Source organism: Thermomyces dupontii, assembly GCF_041956625.1.
Source record: "Thermomyces dupontii strain NRRL 2155 unplaced genomic scaffold VTN31scaffold_1, whole genome shotgun sequence".
Taxonomy (NCBI): domain Eukaryota; kingdom Fungi; phylum Ascomycota; class Eurotiomycetes; order Eurotiales; family Trichocomaceae; genus Thermomyces; species Thermomyces dupontii.
In genome coordinates, this window is record NW_027192307.1 from 2,874,393 (window position 1) to 2,893,708 (window position 19,316).

The window sequence follows — 19,316 nt, forward strand, 5'->3', positions numbered from 1 at the left end:
GGGTTGACTTGTCTCAATCACAGGCTTCAAAAACCCTAACTCGGAGCTTCACCTTACAAGTCCATATTCGTTCAACGTGCACACAAAACGAAGAACAGCAAAATATTCCTGGACAATCTCCTCAAATTGTACAGTAGTATCCAGCCACCGATGAATCTATCAAGGGAAATTTTTGACCGTTAGAGTCCGCTGCCGATGTTCGGTCAGGAGCTGCGAGAGTTGGAAAAGACGTCAGGATTAGAGGAAATTGACGTATTGCATTGAGTCTATGTACAACTAGAGTACGAACAAACCGTGCTTGTTGATCTTTGCTGCTGAGAAGCTCTTGTGCTTCCGATGCATGAGATGTATCGAGGTACTGAGAAGAAATCGGCTATGCCAGCATAAATATCTAAGCATCCCAAATCCTCCTCTTAGCCGTAAACAAAAACCACGCTTCTCTTTCAATGGGAAGTGGTCTGGCCACCTTCATCAACGCTGATGATGTTGATGATGACGACGATGGCGGCAGCGGCGGCACGGCTTTCCCCATCGCCCCTCGCTTCTTTTTCTCAACCGTTACAGTCTGGTTATTACTAGACTCGACCACCCGTGGGTGGTGATACGTTGCTGACGATGATGATGATGATTGTCGCACATATATGTTCATGATGTTGGACCCATGTACCTCGACGATCTCGGCTCTGGTCAAACCGCGGTTCGACCAGGAGTTTGGATTCTGCTTGAATCTGGGAACGCCATGCGCGTTGGTCGTCATCCCCACGGGCGATTTTTTCCACACCGACGGGTCGCTCAACCCAACCACACCACGAACATGGCTGACAAAGCGGTCCACGCAGTCTAGAACGGGGAGGAGTTGCCGTCTTATCCCGCAGCCGGTGTGGCTTGCGTCGAGTTGATAGTCGGGGATTTGACGGAGAGATGCTAGAATGGAAAGGATGTCTGTTGTTGTTCCTTTAGTTGGTGTTGATTGTGCTGGTTCTTCGTTGTCGTTGTCTTCGTTGACGTTGCGGATGCCGTGACAATCTCCATCAACATCGAAGTCTGGATCGATGAGTGTCGACCCAAGGAAGATCGTTTTGCTGCGTAGAGTAAAGAACCGGATCATCTCCCCGAGGTGAAAGGAGTCGCAGGCCCGTGAATTGCTGTAGCCCAGGCGGCACTGTATTGGACGTTGCCTCGGCGGACCCGCGGCGTGCCCGTGCGGAGGATATTCGTCCTTCTTTTCCTCATCCTCCAATGCCCCATACGCGCGCAGGAAGTGAGCTTGAATATCTGTTATCGTATTGAGAATAAACTGGCGTCTGCAGTACAATTCCTCTTTCCTAGAGTTAGCGAACGAGGCCTGAATAGCAGAGGGGCAAACAGAGGTCGGCCTCTACCTTCGATTCCATTTGGAAAATATGTCCATCGTCGGCCGGTTGTGTCTCGGACTCCGGCTCCATCTACCCAAGCCGCAGAGCCTAGGAGGACCAGGGTGTGCGTAAGAACCCGAAAGATGGCATTTTCATCCAGGCACATGGCTATATAGATGATTTGGCGTATGCGTTCTTCACCCAATTTTAACAATTCGGGGGAGAATACTGTAAGGGAGGCCTTTCCCTTGACAGTCGGTACATAATTCGCTTGCCTGAGGGTATCAATGACGATCTGTGCAGAGCTGAACGTGTCCGAGATATCAAGCAGCATGGCAGTTACAGACACGGGTTGCTCTCTGACTTCCTCGAGAAGCCGGGACTGCCGTTCTTCGGTCGCTGAGGACCCGAAACAAAGTATCTTGAGGAACAACTCCAAAGCATCTATTCTATTCTTTCCGCTGAAGCTGCAGACATTGAGGCTAAAGATTGGGAGATCCTCCATCAAAGACTGTTCGCTTGGACGGCCACTCGGCTCGCTAGCGATATCCGTACCAGAAGGGGTCGCCCAACGCCTTCTTTCACCAAATCGTGCTCCTTCGGCAAACTTTGTGGGATCAAGCATGGCAGCGAAAAACGGACTGTTACACACAAGGTTGCCACTAGGAACCTGCCAACGATAGGTGGTCATCGAACTGGTCGCAGCCGAATCAACGTACTCGAGCACCACATCCCCATCTCGCGCGAGAATCCTGTAAATAATCTTGGTTCCATTTGCACCAACGCTCAGTTCCCTTGAAAGCCTCCGACCGGATTTTGGTGCATCTTTTTGTGTCGACTTGAGATCGATGGGATCGCTGGATGACCGCGGTGCTGATGGCAACGGCGGGTACTCTGCGTCCATCTTTGTATTCTACCTTGAGGAGCAGATCCGAAAGCTTTCCCTTGAATGTATGTCTGCGTGGTTTGAGTTTTCTTTCTGTCCTAGATCGACTCAAGCAAGTGCTGCCTCTGAAGAATCGGAGTCGACTGCATCGATGCAGTTCGCCATGGCTGCCAATGCTGAAGACACGGCCAGTTATTCCAGTACAAGCAGCGCGTGCTGGCAGCTTGGTTGCGAAAGAACGGAGTGCTTGTCGCGACTTCGCAACGATGCAGTCTGTAAGTCTAAGGTCAAAATCACTGGATGATCGGATTGGATGATTGGTATTCGATATGCGCTAATCCATTTGCCTCAGTGCCTCAGACCCTCCTGCGCTAGTCCCTAACGGGACTAGTGGTGTTGCTGACTCAACACCTCCGCATTGAGGCAACATCCATATGGCATATAAGTTGATGCTGACTCAGCCCATGGACTCAATTATTATTCGTTAGAATACAGTCACGTGATTGCGTTTACCTCGAACAGGAAAATAGGTTATCCGTACTCCATAGTTCAACAGGGGCATCGATGTGTGAACAGCCTGCGCGAAATGATATCCAGAAGATAAGGTATTATAGGTTTGGGTCCCAACTAAACACAAGGCACCACGTCGAAATTGATTGGGTATCATACTGTCATGAACCGTCGTGATATATCATGTGCTATATCTCTAATCCAACGTTGCTTTGAAGCCCTGATATGCCTGCTCGATATCGAACGCCAGTTCTCGGGCCTGCTCCTCACTTAATTCCTCCGTTGCTCGCATCTGATTCAGGGTAATGAGCCACTGAATGATCTTGCTGCGGTTCTCAAAGTCCCGCTCAGTCACCTTGTTAACCGACTGGATGACTTCGGACAGCAACGGATGCAGCGCGTCCTTCGATACCATGTTAAGCTTCAGCGCATCCAAGAAGGTGATAAAATTCTCCGTCGCAGCCAGAATCAAAGCTCCGCGTGCTCCCGTTGACGGAGCAGTACCTGCGCCTCCCGGGGCATTGCTGGGAGTGTGGGTGCCATGCGATGCTTGCTCAACAGTCGCCGGGAGCCCGACTCTTAATCGTTCGGTAGCTCGAGGACATTCTAGCTGTTTCAAAGTTAGTGAAGATGACAAATGCTGCGGCTGTCAACGCACCCCCCATGTCCGTTTGAACGTTTCAAGATCAACAAACTCCTGCGCAACGGTTTCATCATTCAGTGTCGATTTGTATTGTTTCAACAGTCGAGAGCAGGTCTCTGTGTATTCCGATTCTGAAACCGCATCTCGGATGTACGCCTTTTCTAGCCCATCGAGGGTGACTATGATGCTGTATATTTCGGCCAGCGTTTCATAGAGGTCTCGTTCCGCGGGGCTCGATGCGAGCTTCACTTCCTGCTCATCGGTCAGCGAAGACACGTTGGCAGTACTTAGCAGACACTAATAACCTCATCGAGATTAATGGACGCTGATAGAGAAGGATTCGGCGTATAGCTGTACGGCGTAGGCGCATAGGACAATGGCCGTTGGGGATACATGTTCAGCGATGGCTTCCGCTGGAGCAGTGGAATCGATTGATTGGGCGGGAAGGTTGGCCAAATGGCCAAGCTTACTAAGCGCAGGGCGGGTGATCCGTGCACCTTTCACGCTTTTTTCTTCGTATGTAGTAAAATTGAACGCGCGCAGAAATTCCTGAATCGTGAAACCTGTACGCAATAAACCAGTTTTCTTCTTTACTTATTGGCAACAAGATCCGCAGCTGGCAGCGCTGCAGGATAACCCGCCGCAACAATGGCTGGGAAAGTGAAGAAGTCGACCAAAAAATTCGAGAAAAAGCATCTCGCCGATGTGCTGGAGAAGCGCAAGAAAATTGCCAAAATCAAACAGCGACAGCAGTTGATGGAGAAGAAGAAGGCCAAAAATGCCGAGCGACGGGAGCAAGAGGCGGCAGAAAAAGCCGACCCTAAAGAGGAGGCGAGAGAAAAGGCCTTTGCTGAAATGAGTGTCGACGATTTCTTCGCAGGCGGCTTCGAGCTCCCAGAACAACCGAGCGCAAAGGGAAAGAAGGCACAGAAGAAGGAAGTTCCTCCGAAGACTGGAAAGCGAAAGCGCAGCGAAGAATCTGAGGACGAGGCTTCGGAATCCGAGCGTGGCGATTCGCGCAGTGGTAGCGGTAGCGAGAGCGAAGACTCCGACGCCAGCAGCGTGGGCGATTTTGACGAGCACAAGGGACAGCTAGAGGCTCTGAAGGAAAAGGATCCCGAGTTCTACAAGTATCTTCAGGAAAACGATGCGGAACTACTGGAATTCGGCGACCACGGCGATTTGGCGGAAGTGGACGAGCTTAGCGAAGGTGAAGAGGACGGCCCGGCCAAAAAGAAGAAGAAGCCGTCCAAGGACGAAGATGAAGGGGAAGCAGAGACACTCACAGTAGCCATGGTCAAGAAATGGCAGAAGTCAATGGAGGAGCAGCATTCGATCAGAGCGATGCGGCAAATTGTGTTGGCCTTCCGGGCGGCCGCATATTTGAATGAAGCAGACACCCAGGTCAGCAAATATTCCATTTCCGACTCCAACGTCTACCACCAGGTGCTGGTTACAGCTCTGGAGCACGTGCCGAAGGTCTTGGGCCACCACCTCCCCGTCAAGGAGACAGCCAGTGGCAAGGTCCGAGTGTCCATGGATTCGAAGAAATTCAAGACTCTGTCGCCGCTGATCAAGTCTCATACGACGTCGGTTCACCATCTCTTGACGAACTTGTCTGATGCATCTACTCTCAAATTGACTCTCTCGTCGATCGAGCGGATGCTGCCGTATCTCCTGCAATTCCGGAAGTTATTGAAGGTCCTCGTCCGGACCGTGGTCGACATCTGGTCGGATTTTGTGAACTCGGAGGCCACACGTATCACAGCGTTCCTCGTCCTGCGACGCCTGGTGGTGATTGGTGATGCGGGCATCCGCGAGGCAGTCCTGAAAACGACGTATGAGGGAATCGTGAAGGGCTCCCGCACCACCACCGTCCATTCGCTCCCCGGAATCAACCTCATGAAGAATTCGGCCGTGGAGCTTTGGGGGATCGATCAGAACGTGTCCTACACGACCGGGTTCACCCTTATTCGGCAACTCGCCATTCACCTTCGCCAGACAATCACGCACACTACGAAAGAGTCCTACAAAGCCATCTACAACTGGCAATACGTGCACTCCTTGGACTTTTGGTCCCGGGTTCTGTCGCAACATTGCGACGCGCTGGTGGAGGCCAAGGCCGGGAAACAGTCGGCCTTGCGGCCTCTCATCTACCCGGTGGTTCAGGTCACTCTCGGAGCGACGCGGCTCATTCCTGCGCCGCAGTATTTCCCTCTTCGCTTCCAACTCACCCGTGCGCTGCTCCGGCTGTCCCGGGCAACGGGCACCTACATTCCCCTGGCCCCCATACTCCTTGAGGTGCTTAACTCACCTGAGATGCGGAAGCCTCCCAAGTCCAGCACCCTCAAAGCGTTAGACTTCAACACGTCCATTCGCGCTCCCAAGTCGTACCTACGGACGCGCGTGTACCAGGACGGCCTTGGTGAGCAGGTAGCTGAGCTCCTGTCCGAATTCTTTGTGCTGTGGTCCAAGAACATCGCCTTCTCCGAACTATCGCTCCCCGTCGTGGTCATGCTGAAGCGGTGGCTTAAGGGCGTCAGCTCGCGGACCAGCGGGAACAAAAACGCCAAAGTCAACCAGATGATTGCGGTCCTCGTGCAAAAGATCGAGCTGAATTCTCGATGGATCGAAGAACGGCGGTCCAAGGTGAACTTCGCCCCGAAGGATCGGGCTGAAGTGGATAACTTTTTGAAGGACGTGGAGTGGGAGACGACGCCGCTTGGTGCGTTCGTCAAAACGCAGCGGAAACAGCGCGAAGAACGAGCGGCGCTCCTCGAGCAGAGTCGCAAGGACGACGAGAGGAGGGCTAAGGGCGAGGAAGACGAGGAGGAAAACTTGGTTATGTCTGATGTGTCGGAAGATGACCACCAGGTCAATGGGGTAACTTCTATTGAGGACGAAAAAGAGAACTCGGAAGATGAAGACGAGGGAGACTCCGATGAGGATGAGAGTGAAGGAGAGGGCGAGGTGGAGGTGGAAGAGGAGGATGATGATGACGAGTGAATTTGTGTACAGATGAATGATTATGGCTGGCTGATACATCATGGAGGTCTCAAAAATGAAATTGGCGCTGTCTTCTCATTCCTCGTTGTTCTTGCGGTCCATGAGCGGGAGTAGGCATGGTGTTGAACCAATCCACGAAGAGAGGTTCTCCCTCCCTGTAGGGAGTACATGTCCTCTGTATAGTCTGCCGAGTCGTCGAATGCCCTGAAACGAATTTCCCTTTCCCGATTCGGTATCATGCTGCGAGCTACGAGCTTAGTATCGAGGTACGAGGTACTCCTCCCTGCATGTACAGTACAGTACCACACTTCGATCGTCTCAAGTGCATGGGTCAAACATGACTATGAGTTTCGGTAGAATCGGCAATCCACGAGTCTGCAAGTAACGCGTCTATTCGCCGTGCTGGCTCCCATCATCGAGCCTGCAGCGTTGCAAGGAGGACGGCTCTTTACGCGGCTGAAGAACAGAGGATGAGCCCTAAGGATTCTGCCCAATCAGGCAGTAGGGCTGTGTGTATCACGTGACTGGAGCAAGTAATCGTGCATAAAAAAGACCCGATTGGTTCGACGACGCGACCCTTATCCACCACCTTGAAGCGCAAAAGGAGAGCCCGGCCATCTGCCGAGGCACCAATGGCGGACAAAGCAAGCTCCGGCGACGTTGTCTCTTGTCAGTGAAAGAAGCTTTTAGCTCCTTTCACTCAATGCGATGGCGATACCGTCACGATACAAGTTAAGCGTTTGCAGCGAGTCAAGGATTGGAGCGATTCACTAGTCAGAGAGCTGAGAGGAGTGATTTATCAGACATGACTCCGGAGTAACTATGTACTAGTTACTATACCTTGTACCTACACCTACTTGGGCACTGTAGGAAGAGACTTGGCTTTGTTGAGCGGGAACCAGCTTCTCTAACCGGCGGATTTGATGGGTTTGGATTTTAATTACCCCAAGAGTCTGTAGGGTTTCACGGCCGGCTCATTGATGTTATCTTCACGTTCCTGCGACCTTTTTGTTTTGCTATTGCCTCGTGCTTCGGTGATTCTCTCGAACTCGAAGCCGCTGGGATAGCTTCGGCCTGTGTTTCGGTCGCTTTCTCATTCGCCGGAGTGTCATCGTTTCGCAATCACGGCCAACATGCCGACGGAAGGAGAACAGGGCGCCGCCATCTACAACCCGCTTGTCCTGCGAATTTACGACCTGTTCGTCCTCCGCTTCTCCAACTCGTATGCATGGCGCTGTCCGACCCAGGCCGTCTTGAAGCCGTTCTACCGCCAACACCTGGGCCACCGGCACCTCGACATCGGCGTGGGCACGGGCTACTTCTTGGAGGACATCCCCAACGACACCGACCTGACGCTGATCGATCTCAACCCCAACGCGCTAGAAACCGCACGGCGGCGCTCGGGGCTCGAGTCTGTGCAGTGCATCCAACATGACGTCACGCAGCCGCTGCCCGAGGACAAGCTGCGCTCGAAGCCATTTGATTCCATCGCGCTGTTCTATCTGTTCCACTGCATGCCCGGCGGCCCGGAGAAGCCGCAGCTACTGCGCCGGCTGAAGCCGTATATCGCGGAGGGAGGGGTGGTGTACGGCGCGACGATTCTCGGTCGGGGTGTCAAGCATAATTTCATCGGCCGATTGCTGTTCGCTCTGTATAACCGCAAGGGAGTTTTCTCCAATCGGGACGATAGTCAACAGATGTTCGAAAATGAGCTACGTCAGCACTTTGACAGTGTCGAAACCAGGGTAGTTGGGCGGGTATTGTTGTTCTCGGCGTCGGGGCCAAAGAAGACACTGTAATCGGATGCTGTGTGGAATGATTGATCATGATAGAAATGTTCGAATCATGAATTTGTATTCTCTAGTCTCGACTGGTGGACGATTGACATTTCAATAATCCCGTCTAGCGGAGAGATGCGGGGAATCCCTGGCTACAATGACGTATTACCTAATCAAGATCTGTGCCTTGACTTTGAACTCCGGGGAGTTTCTCACGGATTAGAAGAACGAAGACGGGGATGCTGTTTTTGTAGACACCCTGTCTATTCCGATGAACCCACAATGACGGCGGATTGAAGATGGCGACACCATCCTTCCAGAGGCAGGCCAAGTCTCGCCTCCTGAGACTGGCCGGTCCCTCCTATCTCCGGTTGACTCGACGACCAGCAGCCGGTCGTCACCGAATAGCTACATACAGCCGATGCCAAAGCACCTGTTCCCCTGCGGCGGGCGATACAAGCCCATCATCGCCGGTCTACACGCCGCCGCCGAGGTCAGACCTCACCTCGCGACTCGCCTCGCGCCGAGACCGCATCCAGTCCGCGAAGCCCTTCTCGGAGTTCTTGACCGACAGCTTCCACCGTCAACATGACTACCTCCGCATCAGCGTCACCGAGCGGTGTAACCTGCGCTGCCTATACTGCATGCCGGAAGAAGGCGTGCAGCTCTCTCCGCCGGCTCATAACCTGACAACGCCGGAGATCGTCTATCTCTCGTCGCTCTTTGTCGCGCAGGGCGTCACCAAGATCCGACTGACTGGTGGCGAACCCACTGTGCGCAGGGATATTGTCCCGCTGATGCAGGCGATTGGCGACCTGCGCCGGGATGGGCTGCGAGAGCTCTGTTTGACGACGAATGGGATTACGCTGCACCGGCATGTGGACGCGATGGTCGAGGCGGGCTTGACGGGGGTCAATCTGAGTCTGGACACGCTGGATCCGTTTCAGTTCCAGATCATGACTCGTCGGAATGGCTTCGACGCGGTGATGAAGACGATCGACCAGATTCTTGAGCTGAATGCGCGGCGGAGCGCAGGCATCAAGCTCAAGATAAACTGCGTGGTGATGCGCGGGCTGAACGACCGGGAGATGGTGCAGTTTGTGGAAATGACCCGCCACAAGCCCATGGAGGTGCGGTTCATTGAGTATATGCCATTTGACGGCAATAAGTGGAGTCAGGGCAAGATGGTGCCCTTCCGGGAGATGCTCGCCACGATTCGCGAAGCCTATCCCGCGCTGGAAAAGGTGCCGGACCACAGAAATGACACGAGTAAAACGTACCAAGTTCCCGGCTTTGCAGGCAAAGTCGGGTTCATTACGAGCATGACCCATGATTTCTGCGGGACATGCAACCGCCTGCGGATCACGGCGGACGGCAACCTCAAGGTGTGTCTGCACGGCAACGCAGAGGTATCCCTCCGCGATATCATCCGAAGGGAAAACGATGGCAAACCCATCGACGAGGAGGCAATGCGTGCTCTGAATTTGCTGGAGTCCGGACGACGGGCCACTCACATTTACGAGGAAGGGAACGGTGCCATCGGCGAGCGGGAGCGGGAACTCCTCAACGTCATCGGCATGGCCGTCAAGCGCAAGAAAGCGAAACATGCAGGGATTGGCGAGCTAGAGAAGATGAAGAATCGGCCGATGATCTTAATTGGTGGGTAGATTGCATACTCCCAGCTGTACGGAATACCTATCATGAGATTTCACGATGACTATGAATGTGTACCTAGCATCTAGGATGCAAGGATCATGAACATAGACTGACAGCGGGGCTTTCTTGCTCGTAGACCACCGTACTGGAAGGACTCCGCCTGGACTGCCGACAACGGTACCGACACACCTCCTTGACTCCTTCTGGGCAAGCAGTTTCATGCGATCCCGCCGCGCCTACAGCACCAGATCCAAATCGCCAACGCCCATGGCCGCCAATCCTGAGTCCCAGCAGCGCCCAACACCACCCTCTCACGAATCCTTCCCACATCTGACACCCTCCGGCGAGGTGCACATGACTCCCATCTCACACAAACCCGTCACCACCCGCAGCGCGACCGCGATGGGCATCATCCGGTTCACCGACCCTCGAACTCGCCGCCTGCTTCAGGCCGGTGAGATCCAAAAGGGCGACGTCTTCAGCGCGGCGCGCATCGCGGGAATCATGGCCGCGAAGCGCACCGCGGATGTGGTGCCGTTATGCCATCCCGGTATCGGGGTTACTGGGGTTGAAGTTGACGTTCAACTGCACCCGCCGGAGAGGGGAAATGAGGTAGCAGATGCGGTTGACAGTGAAGGAGGACAAAAGATGGGCAGTGGAGACAATGACCATGGGCATATCCAGGTCAGGGCTACGGTGACATGCGTTGGGCGCACTGGGGTGGAAATGGAGGCAATGACGGCGGTAATGGGTGCGACATTGACCGTGTATGATATGTGCAAGGCGGTTGACAAGGGCATGGTAATTGGGGAGGTCAAATTGTTGGAGAAGCTTGGAGGGAAGAGTGGACATTGGTGTCGGGAGTCCAAGTATTGAGGGATTGGCTGTTGATAGAATTGACGCTTCGACGGCGTCGCCAACGCATACTTACAGTATTCGTCGAACTCTGTCCTACTCAAGTCATAGACCTAAAGGCTTTCACGCGACGAGACATAGCTTTTGCTGTGTCCAGGGGGGTGTGTTGGAATGTTAGCCAAGGATAGGGTACTGTAGTAGGTACCGGCTGGGCCGGTAAGTATCGGAGCAGACGACGGGTGAAATCGGTGAAGAGGTTTACGGTAATTACGAGTAATACTTACCAAAAGGGAAGGATCTTGGGATATCGAGACAACGAGTCAACCCTACAAATTCTTTTCTCTTCGCTGCGTTAGTTGATCGTCATATACACACACATCCCTGCTCTATTGTACATTTCAGTGTTCTCTCATTACCACATTACTAGGCTCCTAACAGTGGGTTATCGCACTTGTCGCTCCGGAATCCAATGTCGCCGACCGTCGTCATAGCGGGTAATCGGTGACATGGAAAATGGCTGCACTGAGGATAATCACCTTTCCCTGAGACTTTCCGGGTTGGTCGGCTTGTCAATGTTGTCCTCTTCCCTTCTCTTTCTCCTTGCGGTGCTTCAGCCTCTCCACTTCTTGCCGCAACTTCTTGTTGGACTTCAGACGCTTCTCGACTTCTTGACTCTTTCGTCGAATCGGAAGTCACTGGGCACCTCAATCCGGGAACAGGAAATAACAGTCTTCTGTCTTGTGCGTTCTGCCTCGGCATGCCGCACACTCCAGCTTCTTCTTCGATCGCGCCGGTGGCGTCGGCGACCGTTTCCGCTTCTTCTCATTGGCCGACTCATCACCACTTCCATCGTCATTGGAGTCATCATCGCTGGGTTCTGCGCCATTGAATGAAACCAACGCCCCTTTCATGATCGACTCGGGTGCCGTGGTTGTTAGCCCGTCCTCGCGCACCGATGCGTGGAAGGTATGGGCCACTTCTCGGTAATCCAACGTGTTGTTCGATATCTGTGTTCTAAACACAGCTTTGTTGGATTCATACCAGATGCCGTATCCCATGGCCTTTAGAGCCTTCCCGAAGTCTTGCATCCAGCCACCCGCGTATGCTACTTGCGCGAGGTTGCATTCTTTTGTCAATGCCATTGCACATTCCCATTGTCGCACCCAGGCGATAGGGTCCGTGTTTTTGCGTGGGACCATGGTCACCTTCAGATACTGCTCCTTGACAAGTTGTCGATGCAGTTCCGAGTCGACTCCGACTGACCTCTTCAAGTTCGCATACCGCACGTGGATTTCTTCCTTCGGGTTGCATGCTGACCTGAGGTGGTAATCCGGGACTGACTTTCTGACTCATTCCTTGAGGCTGGTGACGGCATCCCTCTGGATCTTATACCGGTCGTTCCGATCCCCGAACATCTCTGGTCGGCCTTCCATGATTGGAGTCCTTTCGTGCTCAAGTCGGCCGCGCTGTTTACCTCAATTATCTCGCCCTCTGGCTCCTCGGTTCCGGTTTGGGTTGTCCGAGTTTTCCGCACTTCGTAGTTCCGGAAATCAGGAAGCTTCGGTTCCTCCAAGACATCCCACACTCGGGGTTTTTGGGGTCGATATATTTCCAGATATTCCGGGCAACTGCTCTCGAGATGAAAGCATTGTTCGACATTTTCCAAATAATGTCTTCCCCAGACTCCCGGCTCCGACATTCTGAAGTTTTGAACCTCTCATTCTCCATCATCAATCACCAGCAAGTTCAACAGAACAACTCTCCGACCGCCGGTACCTCTCCGATTGTACATAACTTCCCGGCAACTGTACTCACAAAATGGGTTGCCTGGGATCCATTAACTGCAGAACCCCCAATCTGCTGATTGATACGAACTATACATTTTCCCGTGCGGAGAATGACGAGGTAAACGGTCTGAACTCTGAAGGCCTCATATTTTCAGGCCGAGCTCCAGTAGTGGATATGAATGCTGCTTTTGACCGAGTGTCGAGGATAACGTCACATCTGGAGTAACAATTGTGCTTTTCGGCGTTGGGGTTGGGCTGGCTTTGTATATATATGTGTGGGATACATACGGAATGGAGGATAACGGAGTTGTTTTTGTCTCGCAGACCTGGCATACACATCCCCTACAGACGAACACTCGAGTCAGAAACTCGGAGCAGTCCATTGCTGCCAATAATACATGCCATACCGCATTGTTACATCTACTTGGTATTCTCTAAATCGAAAAGAGATTAGCGTACGAAATGTAATATGAGAGATTGATTTACTGATTCTTGGATGGGTCAGGTCAAAAATGGTGGGAATATCCACGTTACATTTGATGGGTTGCGAAAAGATCTCGTTGTCAACGACACTGTCGCATAGCAACCAAGCCCCCGTATCATCGGGTTGGGCGCAAAGAACATACACGCTCAAACCCATGGAGCTGATTTTGTCCAACGTAGGGTCGTCCAGAAACCAAATTCGACGGCTAATCACGGAACAACTACGGAGTAGCAAATGCGACATGGAAACAACATCTCAAGCTTGTGGGCCCTTACTTCGAAATTGATATGCGGATCGAGCGCGATCTGCAGCCGCAGGGTTGTAGATGATCGACCGATCTGATGCAGTCCAACCTTTGTCGTCGGCAACTGTTGCCGGCTGGAGCTTGGAAATGCTCATGGGATCCCCGACAAAAAGCAGAAGCGCCTGGATCAATGTGCCCTCCAGCCTAAGCATCTGATCTGGCGTGAAATCGGGTTCGCCATTTTTGTGGGGGGGAAGGCCATTTTCTATGATGAGGACAAACACTTCCGCAAGGTCTTCCAAATGCTGAGACCTGGTTTCCAGCTCCCGGACAGAAAGACGCTCTCGACCACGATTCTTGACGACTGCTATGACGTTGTGAAGTCACAGGTAACGGAGAAGGTGAAAAGCATTCAGTTTCTCAATGTCACTTCTGATGAGTCCACCAACATCAATGAGGAAAGACTTCTCAATATGCCATTTTCGACCCCAGAAGCCTCGTACTATTACGAGAGCGAGGTAATGGGGGACCGCCGGTTGACTGCAGAACAAATTTCAGATATTGTTGTTGAGAAGTTGACACGTTTTCTGGGCTCATCTCCAGATTGGTCCAGGATCAACTCCATGACCACAGATACATGCAGCACCATGAAAGCTGTCTGGAGGATCATGGAAGAAAAGCCAATGTTTCAACACACCTTCTTTATCCCCTGTGACTCACGGCCTTCAGTTGGTTGTGAGGGACCTAATTTCTCTTCCGGCCATCAAACCCGTCTTCGATGCCGCCGCGGCGGTCGTCAACTATTTTCGGTCTTCCCCCTTGCAAACGCTATCCTCCGAGCGGTACAGATTAACATGTCCAAGAAATCTCGCGCGCTCGTTGGAGCAAGTATGGTTCGCTGGAGGTCTCAGTACAAGTTTGAGTTCGTGCTGAGGGTTGAAGCCGCGCTTAGAGAGTGGGCGAGGATTCCCATGCGGGGGAGGAAGAAATGAATGTTGATCTTTGGCGGCCATGGATCGCATGTCAATGTGAACCTGGCCAATATCGCATCGCAACAGCAGTACTGCCGCCTCATTGCAGGAGACTCCAACTGCTCGATGTCGGCATTTTATCACCGTTGCGGAAGGCGTACAAAACGGCTCAATGACTTAATGCAGTTGACGCATAACTTTCCGGTGCATACATTGCGGCGAGCAGGGTTTATAAGGCCACCCGCGAAAGCCCTGGCCTTGGAGGCCTTCACCAGCGCCCCGCGGAGGAGGCGACCGGTGCCATGAGTCTTGGAGTTAACATCAAGGGCGTCCGGTGCGTGGTACATGTCCACGTGCCCCCTACACTCCGTGACTGACCTGAGGGCCACAGAAACGGCACCGGAGCGCGGTTGACACCCCTTGCTGCGTAGGGTGAGCCGCAATGGGAGGAGTAACAAAAAGGGTGACCGGTTTTGGTGCTTTCCATGAGGTTACAAAGGGGTGAGTGAGATGCTCTGCCAAAGTTACCTGGAGAAGGCAGGCATCTCGAGTCCGGAGGCTAAAGTAGAGATTTCACGTCTGTAGATCGTAGCAGCTACGGGAAGTTTCTACATCGGTTTTGTGAGCGCACGGGGGGATGAGGAGAGGAAGCAGGAGATCCTGCTGGTTTATGCATTGTGTTGTGGGGCACGATAGGCTCTACATGGGTTAGATAGGGTTCAGCCCTAGCAGAGCTTCCGAGTACGCTAAGCTCGTAACGGCAGGACCTCTAACCCCAACGGCTTAGCCGTCGAGGAGGGAAAGCCATGGTATGTGATCCAGAAGAGGCACTGCATTCTCATCGCCTGTGTTGACGACGCGGTCTGATCGTGGCACTGCCGCACTTGACAGTTGATAGCTGGATTATCGACGCTGGGCTGTCTAAAATCTCGCTTGTGCGACCAGCTATGTTTGTTTATAACGGGCATTCTCCGTCTTCACAAGGCGCGAATCTAACGGGAATACGTCGTACATTTGGCATAGCCACTGAGATTACTTGCGCTCACTGCTCGGAGATATACGGTCACCAGAAGTGGCAAATGATGCATCACTGACATGGCTGCTTGTCAAAAGTACGGAGTACGGCACCCAAGTAACACGAGCGATAGTTATTCGAAGGTTTCGAAGCCGAAACGAGCTCGCAGTGAAACGAATGGACAACGACAAAAAACGGCGCCAAAGACGGAGCCATTCTGAGGATTGAATTGAACTGCGCCAGCGGCGCAACCGACTTGTTGCCCGAAGGGATTACGTGCTACAATAACGGTACAGTACTCCCAAGACGGGCACAGACATCGACTCCCGTTACAGTATTTGCGGCTGAGTTGTCGTGTTTATGAAGCTAGACAACCTGGATATGAATCCAAGGACAATTGGAACTTGTCACTCGAGTTGTCAGTCGTCTCATTTTGTCGAATGGCTCCACGTAAACTACCGTTGGCCCAATGGATGATTTGGGATGCTCCTGTTCGCACAAGAACGCCCACATGAAGACCTTCGAACCGAAAGGGATGTTGGGAATTTCTTTGTTGGCTCATGTCTTATAACTGGCGAAGCGCATGGGAACCTGAGGGACTAGAAAGCGGATATACATGGAAACATTATCTATATAGGTATCTACTAGTCTCAAAAGCAATCCATAGTTTCAGCCCTAAACTCCTCCAACCTCCTCTTTTGCCTTCCCCAATCATCAAAATTCTCCGGACTCAACCATCCTTCAAACGCCTTCTCCAACCGCTCCCACTCGCCATCCAGCACCGCAAACCACGCTGTATCACGATTGCAACCCTTAATAATCATATGCTGTCGAAAGACGCCCTCAAAAGTAAACCCAAACCTCAGGGCGGCCCGTTTGGACGCTTCGTTCAAGTTATCACACTTCCACTCTACGCGGCGGTAGCCCAGATTTCGAAACGCGTGGCGCAGCAGCAGGTACACCGCTTCCGTGGCCGCAGTGGTGCGCTGGATGGTGGGCGTGAACAAGACATTTCCGATCTCAATGGTGCGGTGCTTGGGGACAATGTTTAGGTACCCAAGATAGCCGACCACGTCGTCATGTTCTTTCTGCTCTTTTTGATCTCGGTCCTGGTTCTGGTTTTGGATGAGTGCCGCCCAGAGGCAGACGCCACTGCTTGGATCGGCAAAGTTGTTTAAACGGGCACGCAGTTGGTCGGCCGTCGAGGGCGGTTCATAGTGCATGTAGTCCCAGATCCAGGCGTTTTCTGGCCCGCTCGCGTGAGGGAAGAGTTTGTCTGCGTGGAATGCATTGATGGGCTCCAGTGTAACTGTTCGGCCTTTGAGGGTTACTGGAGAGGGCCGGGGAGCTGGTGTGGGATCTGGCATTGGTGGTCCGCGGGGAGGAGAGGCCATCCTTTCTCTTTCCCCTGCTATTCGGTAGGTAAAGCTTTTTCGTGACTGACTGAAGGTAATTGATGCAATTGGATTGACGCTGCGGTAGATATTTTAAGTTCTATGTATATGTGTAGGTTGAACTACGAACATGACCCGTGTGTAAGTCAGTACTGTACTGGTGGCGGGTTTGGGGCACGAAGCCGAGCTTCGGATCTCCAAATAGCGCTATTATGCCAGTTGACTGGACCATGGAAAGCCTTGGAGAAACTCTAGCCTCGATTGCACCATAGGATGCTGAGTACAGTAGTAGGTAATGATCTCCTGATTTTGGAGCAGGCATGAACAGACTTGCCCGCGGAGCGAATGTGCATCTCGAAAAACAACTCCCTCCCGTTTAGGCATCTCACAGTTCCTTCATCACTCACAATTTCAGGAGCACTGGTAACATGTCTAGGGCCAATGGCCTAGTTGGTAGGCCTGTGACTTCCAAGTTGCAAGGGTGGCTGTTCTCCCCAGCCTTTAACCCTGTTGCGCTGGATGAGATGGGGAGTTAAAGGCTAGGTTAAACTTGAGGGAGAATCAAGAAGGCACCTTAACTCTTTTACTTTTTGCTCTGAGTACTAATCTTACCATTGATCGATTCGTCGAGACCTGCTGAATCTTGTTATTGAGGTTTTGAATGGGACGTCGGCCGTTAGGTAATGCTCTGCTGCTCTCGACGACCCGATCCAAATGCTGCACTGCATCGAGAGTGCATCGCGGCTGACGTGTGGCTGATTTGGAAAACTGGAGGTTCGAACTATGGACCGAGTGTGAATACTTTTTCCTTGCAAGTACGTCGTATACCCGTCCATGGAGGACGTTCATTTTCCCCTAAATCGATGACTCCCCAACAACCTTTACTTGCTACAAAGATAGTAGCTTACCAGGGACCCATTCCATGATTTTGCATTGCTGTGACAGTAGTGAGCGTGAACGAAACTGCTGGCAATGGCCACCGGCAACTGATTCTTGGATGGGTCAGGTCAAAAATGGTGGGAATATCCACGTTACATTTGATGGGTTGCGAAAAGATCTCGTTGTCAACGACACTGTCGCATAGCAACCAAGCCCCCGTATCATCGGGTTGGGCGCAAAGAACATACACGCTCAAACCCATGGAGCTGATTTTGTCCAACGTAGGGTCGTCCAGAAACCAAATTCGACGGCTAATCACGGAACAACTACGGAGTAGCAAATGCGACATGGAAACAACATCTCAAGCTTGTGGGCCCTTACTTCGAAATTGATATGCGGATCGAGCGCGATCTGCAGCCGCAGGGTTGTAGATGATCGACCGATCTGATGCAGTCCAACCTTTGTCGTCGGCAACTGTTGCCGGCTGTCACAGAAACTTGACGAGAAAACGGCATGCAAGTTCGCAGAGCAACAAAATAACTAATTGACGAAATGTCGGACAAAAGCCCTACTGAGGCCCTGTGTCAGATCGGAGCATGAACTTTGAATGCCAACGAATGATCCTTCAGCGGAATCCAACGCCTTTTTTAGCAGTAAAGATCCTTTACGGAGTGCTTGATAATCTCCGTTGGGCCCAGTGAGAGTGGATTTCTGACGCTATACGGAGGACTTCACAGCGGCATTGGATAGTATCAGACAAGCCATACTCAGCCATACTCGGCGAAAGTGGCGGCGCGCAACATCAACATCAGATTATTAGATCGCTCAGCCATACGGAGTAGGTGAGGAACCATTGGATCGGCGATTGGAGATCCATCGGGCACATGGACGGAGAACAATGTGATCCTCGGAGCTCTGGGATGTCCAGTCCCGTTCCGGCTCTACAGATACTCCGAACTTCCCGCCCTCTATGGCCCTCCCAACCCTTTGAATCTTTTTGACTTTGGCTTGTGGAATCCTGCTCGTTTGGGCCAATTTGCCTTCGAGATGGCCCGATTACATGGCAATTGACCGGCCCAAAAATGCAATCGCACAAAGAGGGACCTCGGCACTGCTCACAGGATCAACTCCGATGCACGCAGTGTCGGTGACGATGGACTGGAGGCCAAATCACAGCCCTGCGAGGGCGGAATGCTGGGACCTGGAAAATGACAACAGAAAAAGCCAAGCTTGCCAAGGTGCCCAACCCCAGCTGAAAATCGGGGGCCCGAACCCTGAGCCCTAGATCGGAAGACCGATCAGGATATGCGGCACTATTCCATATTGAGATAGTGTCGGCCACCATACTGTATATGGAAGTAACATTATTTACCGTATTTAGTTTAGTTCAGCAGCGACGATTGTCTCGGAATGCGGAAAAAGTGAGATGCCGACGCTCTGTCTTTCTCTGCCGAACAAACCTCACGCTGGCAGAGAAATCAAAGGAATACCAGATCGGTCCGATGAAAACCCGACTGCACAGGGCCAATTGGACATCCAGATCAGCAATATGCCTCGCAGCAAGTTGGAAGCCAACAGGGTTGAATTTAACTGTGTTGCCTGGAGCAAGTGCCGGCGGAGAAAAGAACACGCAATCCGCCCCATGCTATTTCTGGAAGCTGCTTAGTGGGCTTGGCATAAAGTCTTGGCATCCTGGACCCACTTTGATGACTAAGGATCGGCCGGCGCCATTCTGACCAATCCTCCGACAAGCCGAGCGCTCTTAACCGCGAGCTTCCGCTGAAACACCCCCCCCCCCTGATGCTGCTCGATCAACTTGTCTCCTTGCCTGACGAGAGAACTCTTGTGCTCTG

General features: G+C 52.4%; 8 protein-coding genes across 8 annotated transcripts; 4 read left to right on the forward strand and 4 right to left on the reverse strand.

Annotated features, from left to right (window-relative positions):
* Positions 1-391: 391 nt before the first annotated feature.
* VTN31DRAFT_1080 (uncharacterized protein) lies at positions 392-2,259 on the reverse strand (the record flags this gene model as incomplete). Its single annotated transcript, XM_069401098.1, has 2 exons — positions 392-1,320; positions 1,383-2,259. 2 exons carry the CDS (start codon positions 2,257-2,259, stop codon positions 392-394), a joined length of 1,806 nt encoding a protein of 601 aa, XP_069263936.1.
* A 688-nt stretch (positions 2,260-2,947) lies between these two features.
* Positions 2,948-3,789, reverse strand: VTN31DRAFT_1081 (uncharacterized protein; the record flags this gene model as incomplete). Its single annotated transcript, XM_069401099.1, has 3 exons — positions 2,948-3,361; positions 3,410-3,646; positions 3,700-3,789. 3 exons carry the CDS (start codon positions 3,787-3,789, stop codon positions 2,948-2,950), a joined length of 741 nt encoding a protein of 246 aa, XP_069263937.1.
* A 253-nt stretch (positions 3,790-4,042) lies between these two features.
* Positions 4,043-6,400, forward strand: VTN31DRAFT_1082 (uncharacterized protein; the record flags this gene model as incomplete). Its single annotated transcript, XM_069401100.1, has 1 exon — positions 4,043-6,400. One exon carries the CDS (start codon positions 4,043-4,045, stop codon positions 6,398-6,400), a length of 2,358 nt encoding a protein of 785 aa, XP_069263938.1.
* A 1,133-nt stretch (positions 6,401-7,533) lies between these two features.
* VTN31DRAFT_1083 (uncharacterized protein) lies at positions 7,534-8,199 on the forward strand (the record flags this gene model as incomplete). Its single annotated transcript, XM_069401101.1, has 1 exon — positions 7,534-8,199. One exon carries the CDS (start codon positions 7,534-7,536, stop codon positions 8,197-8,199), a length of 666 nt encoding a protein of 221 aa, XP_069263939.1.
* Positions 8,200-8,477: 278 nt separating this feature from the next.
* On the forward strand, positions 8,478-10,710 carry VTN31DRAFT_1084 (uncharacterized protein; the record flags this gene model as incomplete). Its single annotated transcript, XM_069401102.1, has 2 exons — positions 8,478-9,837; positions 9,971-10,710. 2 exons carry the CDS (start codon positions 8,478-8,480, stop codon positions 10,708-10,710), a joined length of 2,100 nt encoding a protein of 699 aa, XP_069263940.1.
* Positions 10,711-11,393: 683 nt separating this feature from the next.
* On the reverse strand, positions 11,394-11,888 carry VTN31DRAFT_1085 (uncharacterized protein; the record flags this gene model as incomplete). The annotated part of the gene is made up of 1 exon (XM_069401103.1): positions 11,394-11,888. One exon carries the CDS (start codon positions 11,886-11,888, stop codon positions 11,394-11,396), a length of 495 nt encoding a protein of 164 aa, XP_069263941.1.
* A 1,618-nt stretch (positions 11,889-13,506) lies between these two features.
* On the forward strand, positions 13,507-14,196 carry VTN31DRAFT_1086 (uncharacterized protein; the record flags this gene model as incomplete). The annotated part of the gene is made up of 1 exon (XM_069401104.1): positions 13,507-14,196. The coding sequence occupies one exon, from the start codon at positions 13,507-13,509 to the stop codon at positions 14,194-14,196; it is 690 nt and encodes a 229-aa protein (XP_069263942.1).
* Positions 14,197-15,840: 1,644 nt separating this feature from the next.
* On the reverse strand, positions 15,841-16,584 carry VTN31DRAFT_1087 (uncharacterized protein; the record flags this gene model as incomplete). The annotated part of the gene is made up of 1 exon (XM_069401105.1): positions 15,841-16,584. The coding sequence occupies one exon, from the start codon at positions 16,582-16,584 to the stop codon at positions 15,841-15,843; it is 744 nt and encodes a 247-aa protein (XP_069263943.1).
* Between the last annotated feature and the right edge of the window lie 2,732 nt (positions 16,585-19,316).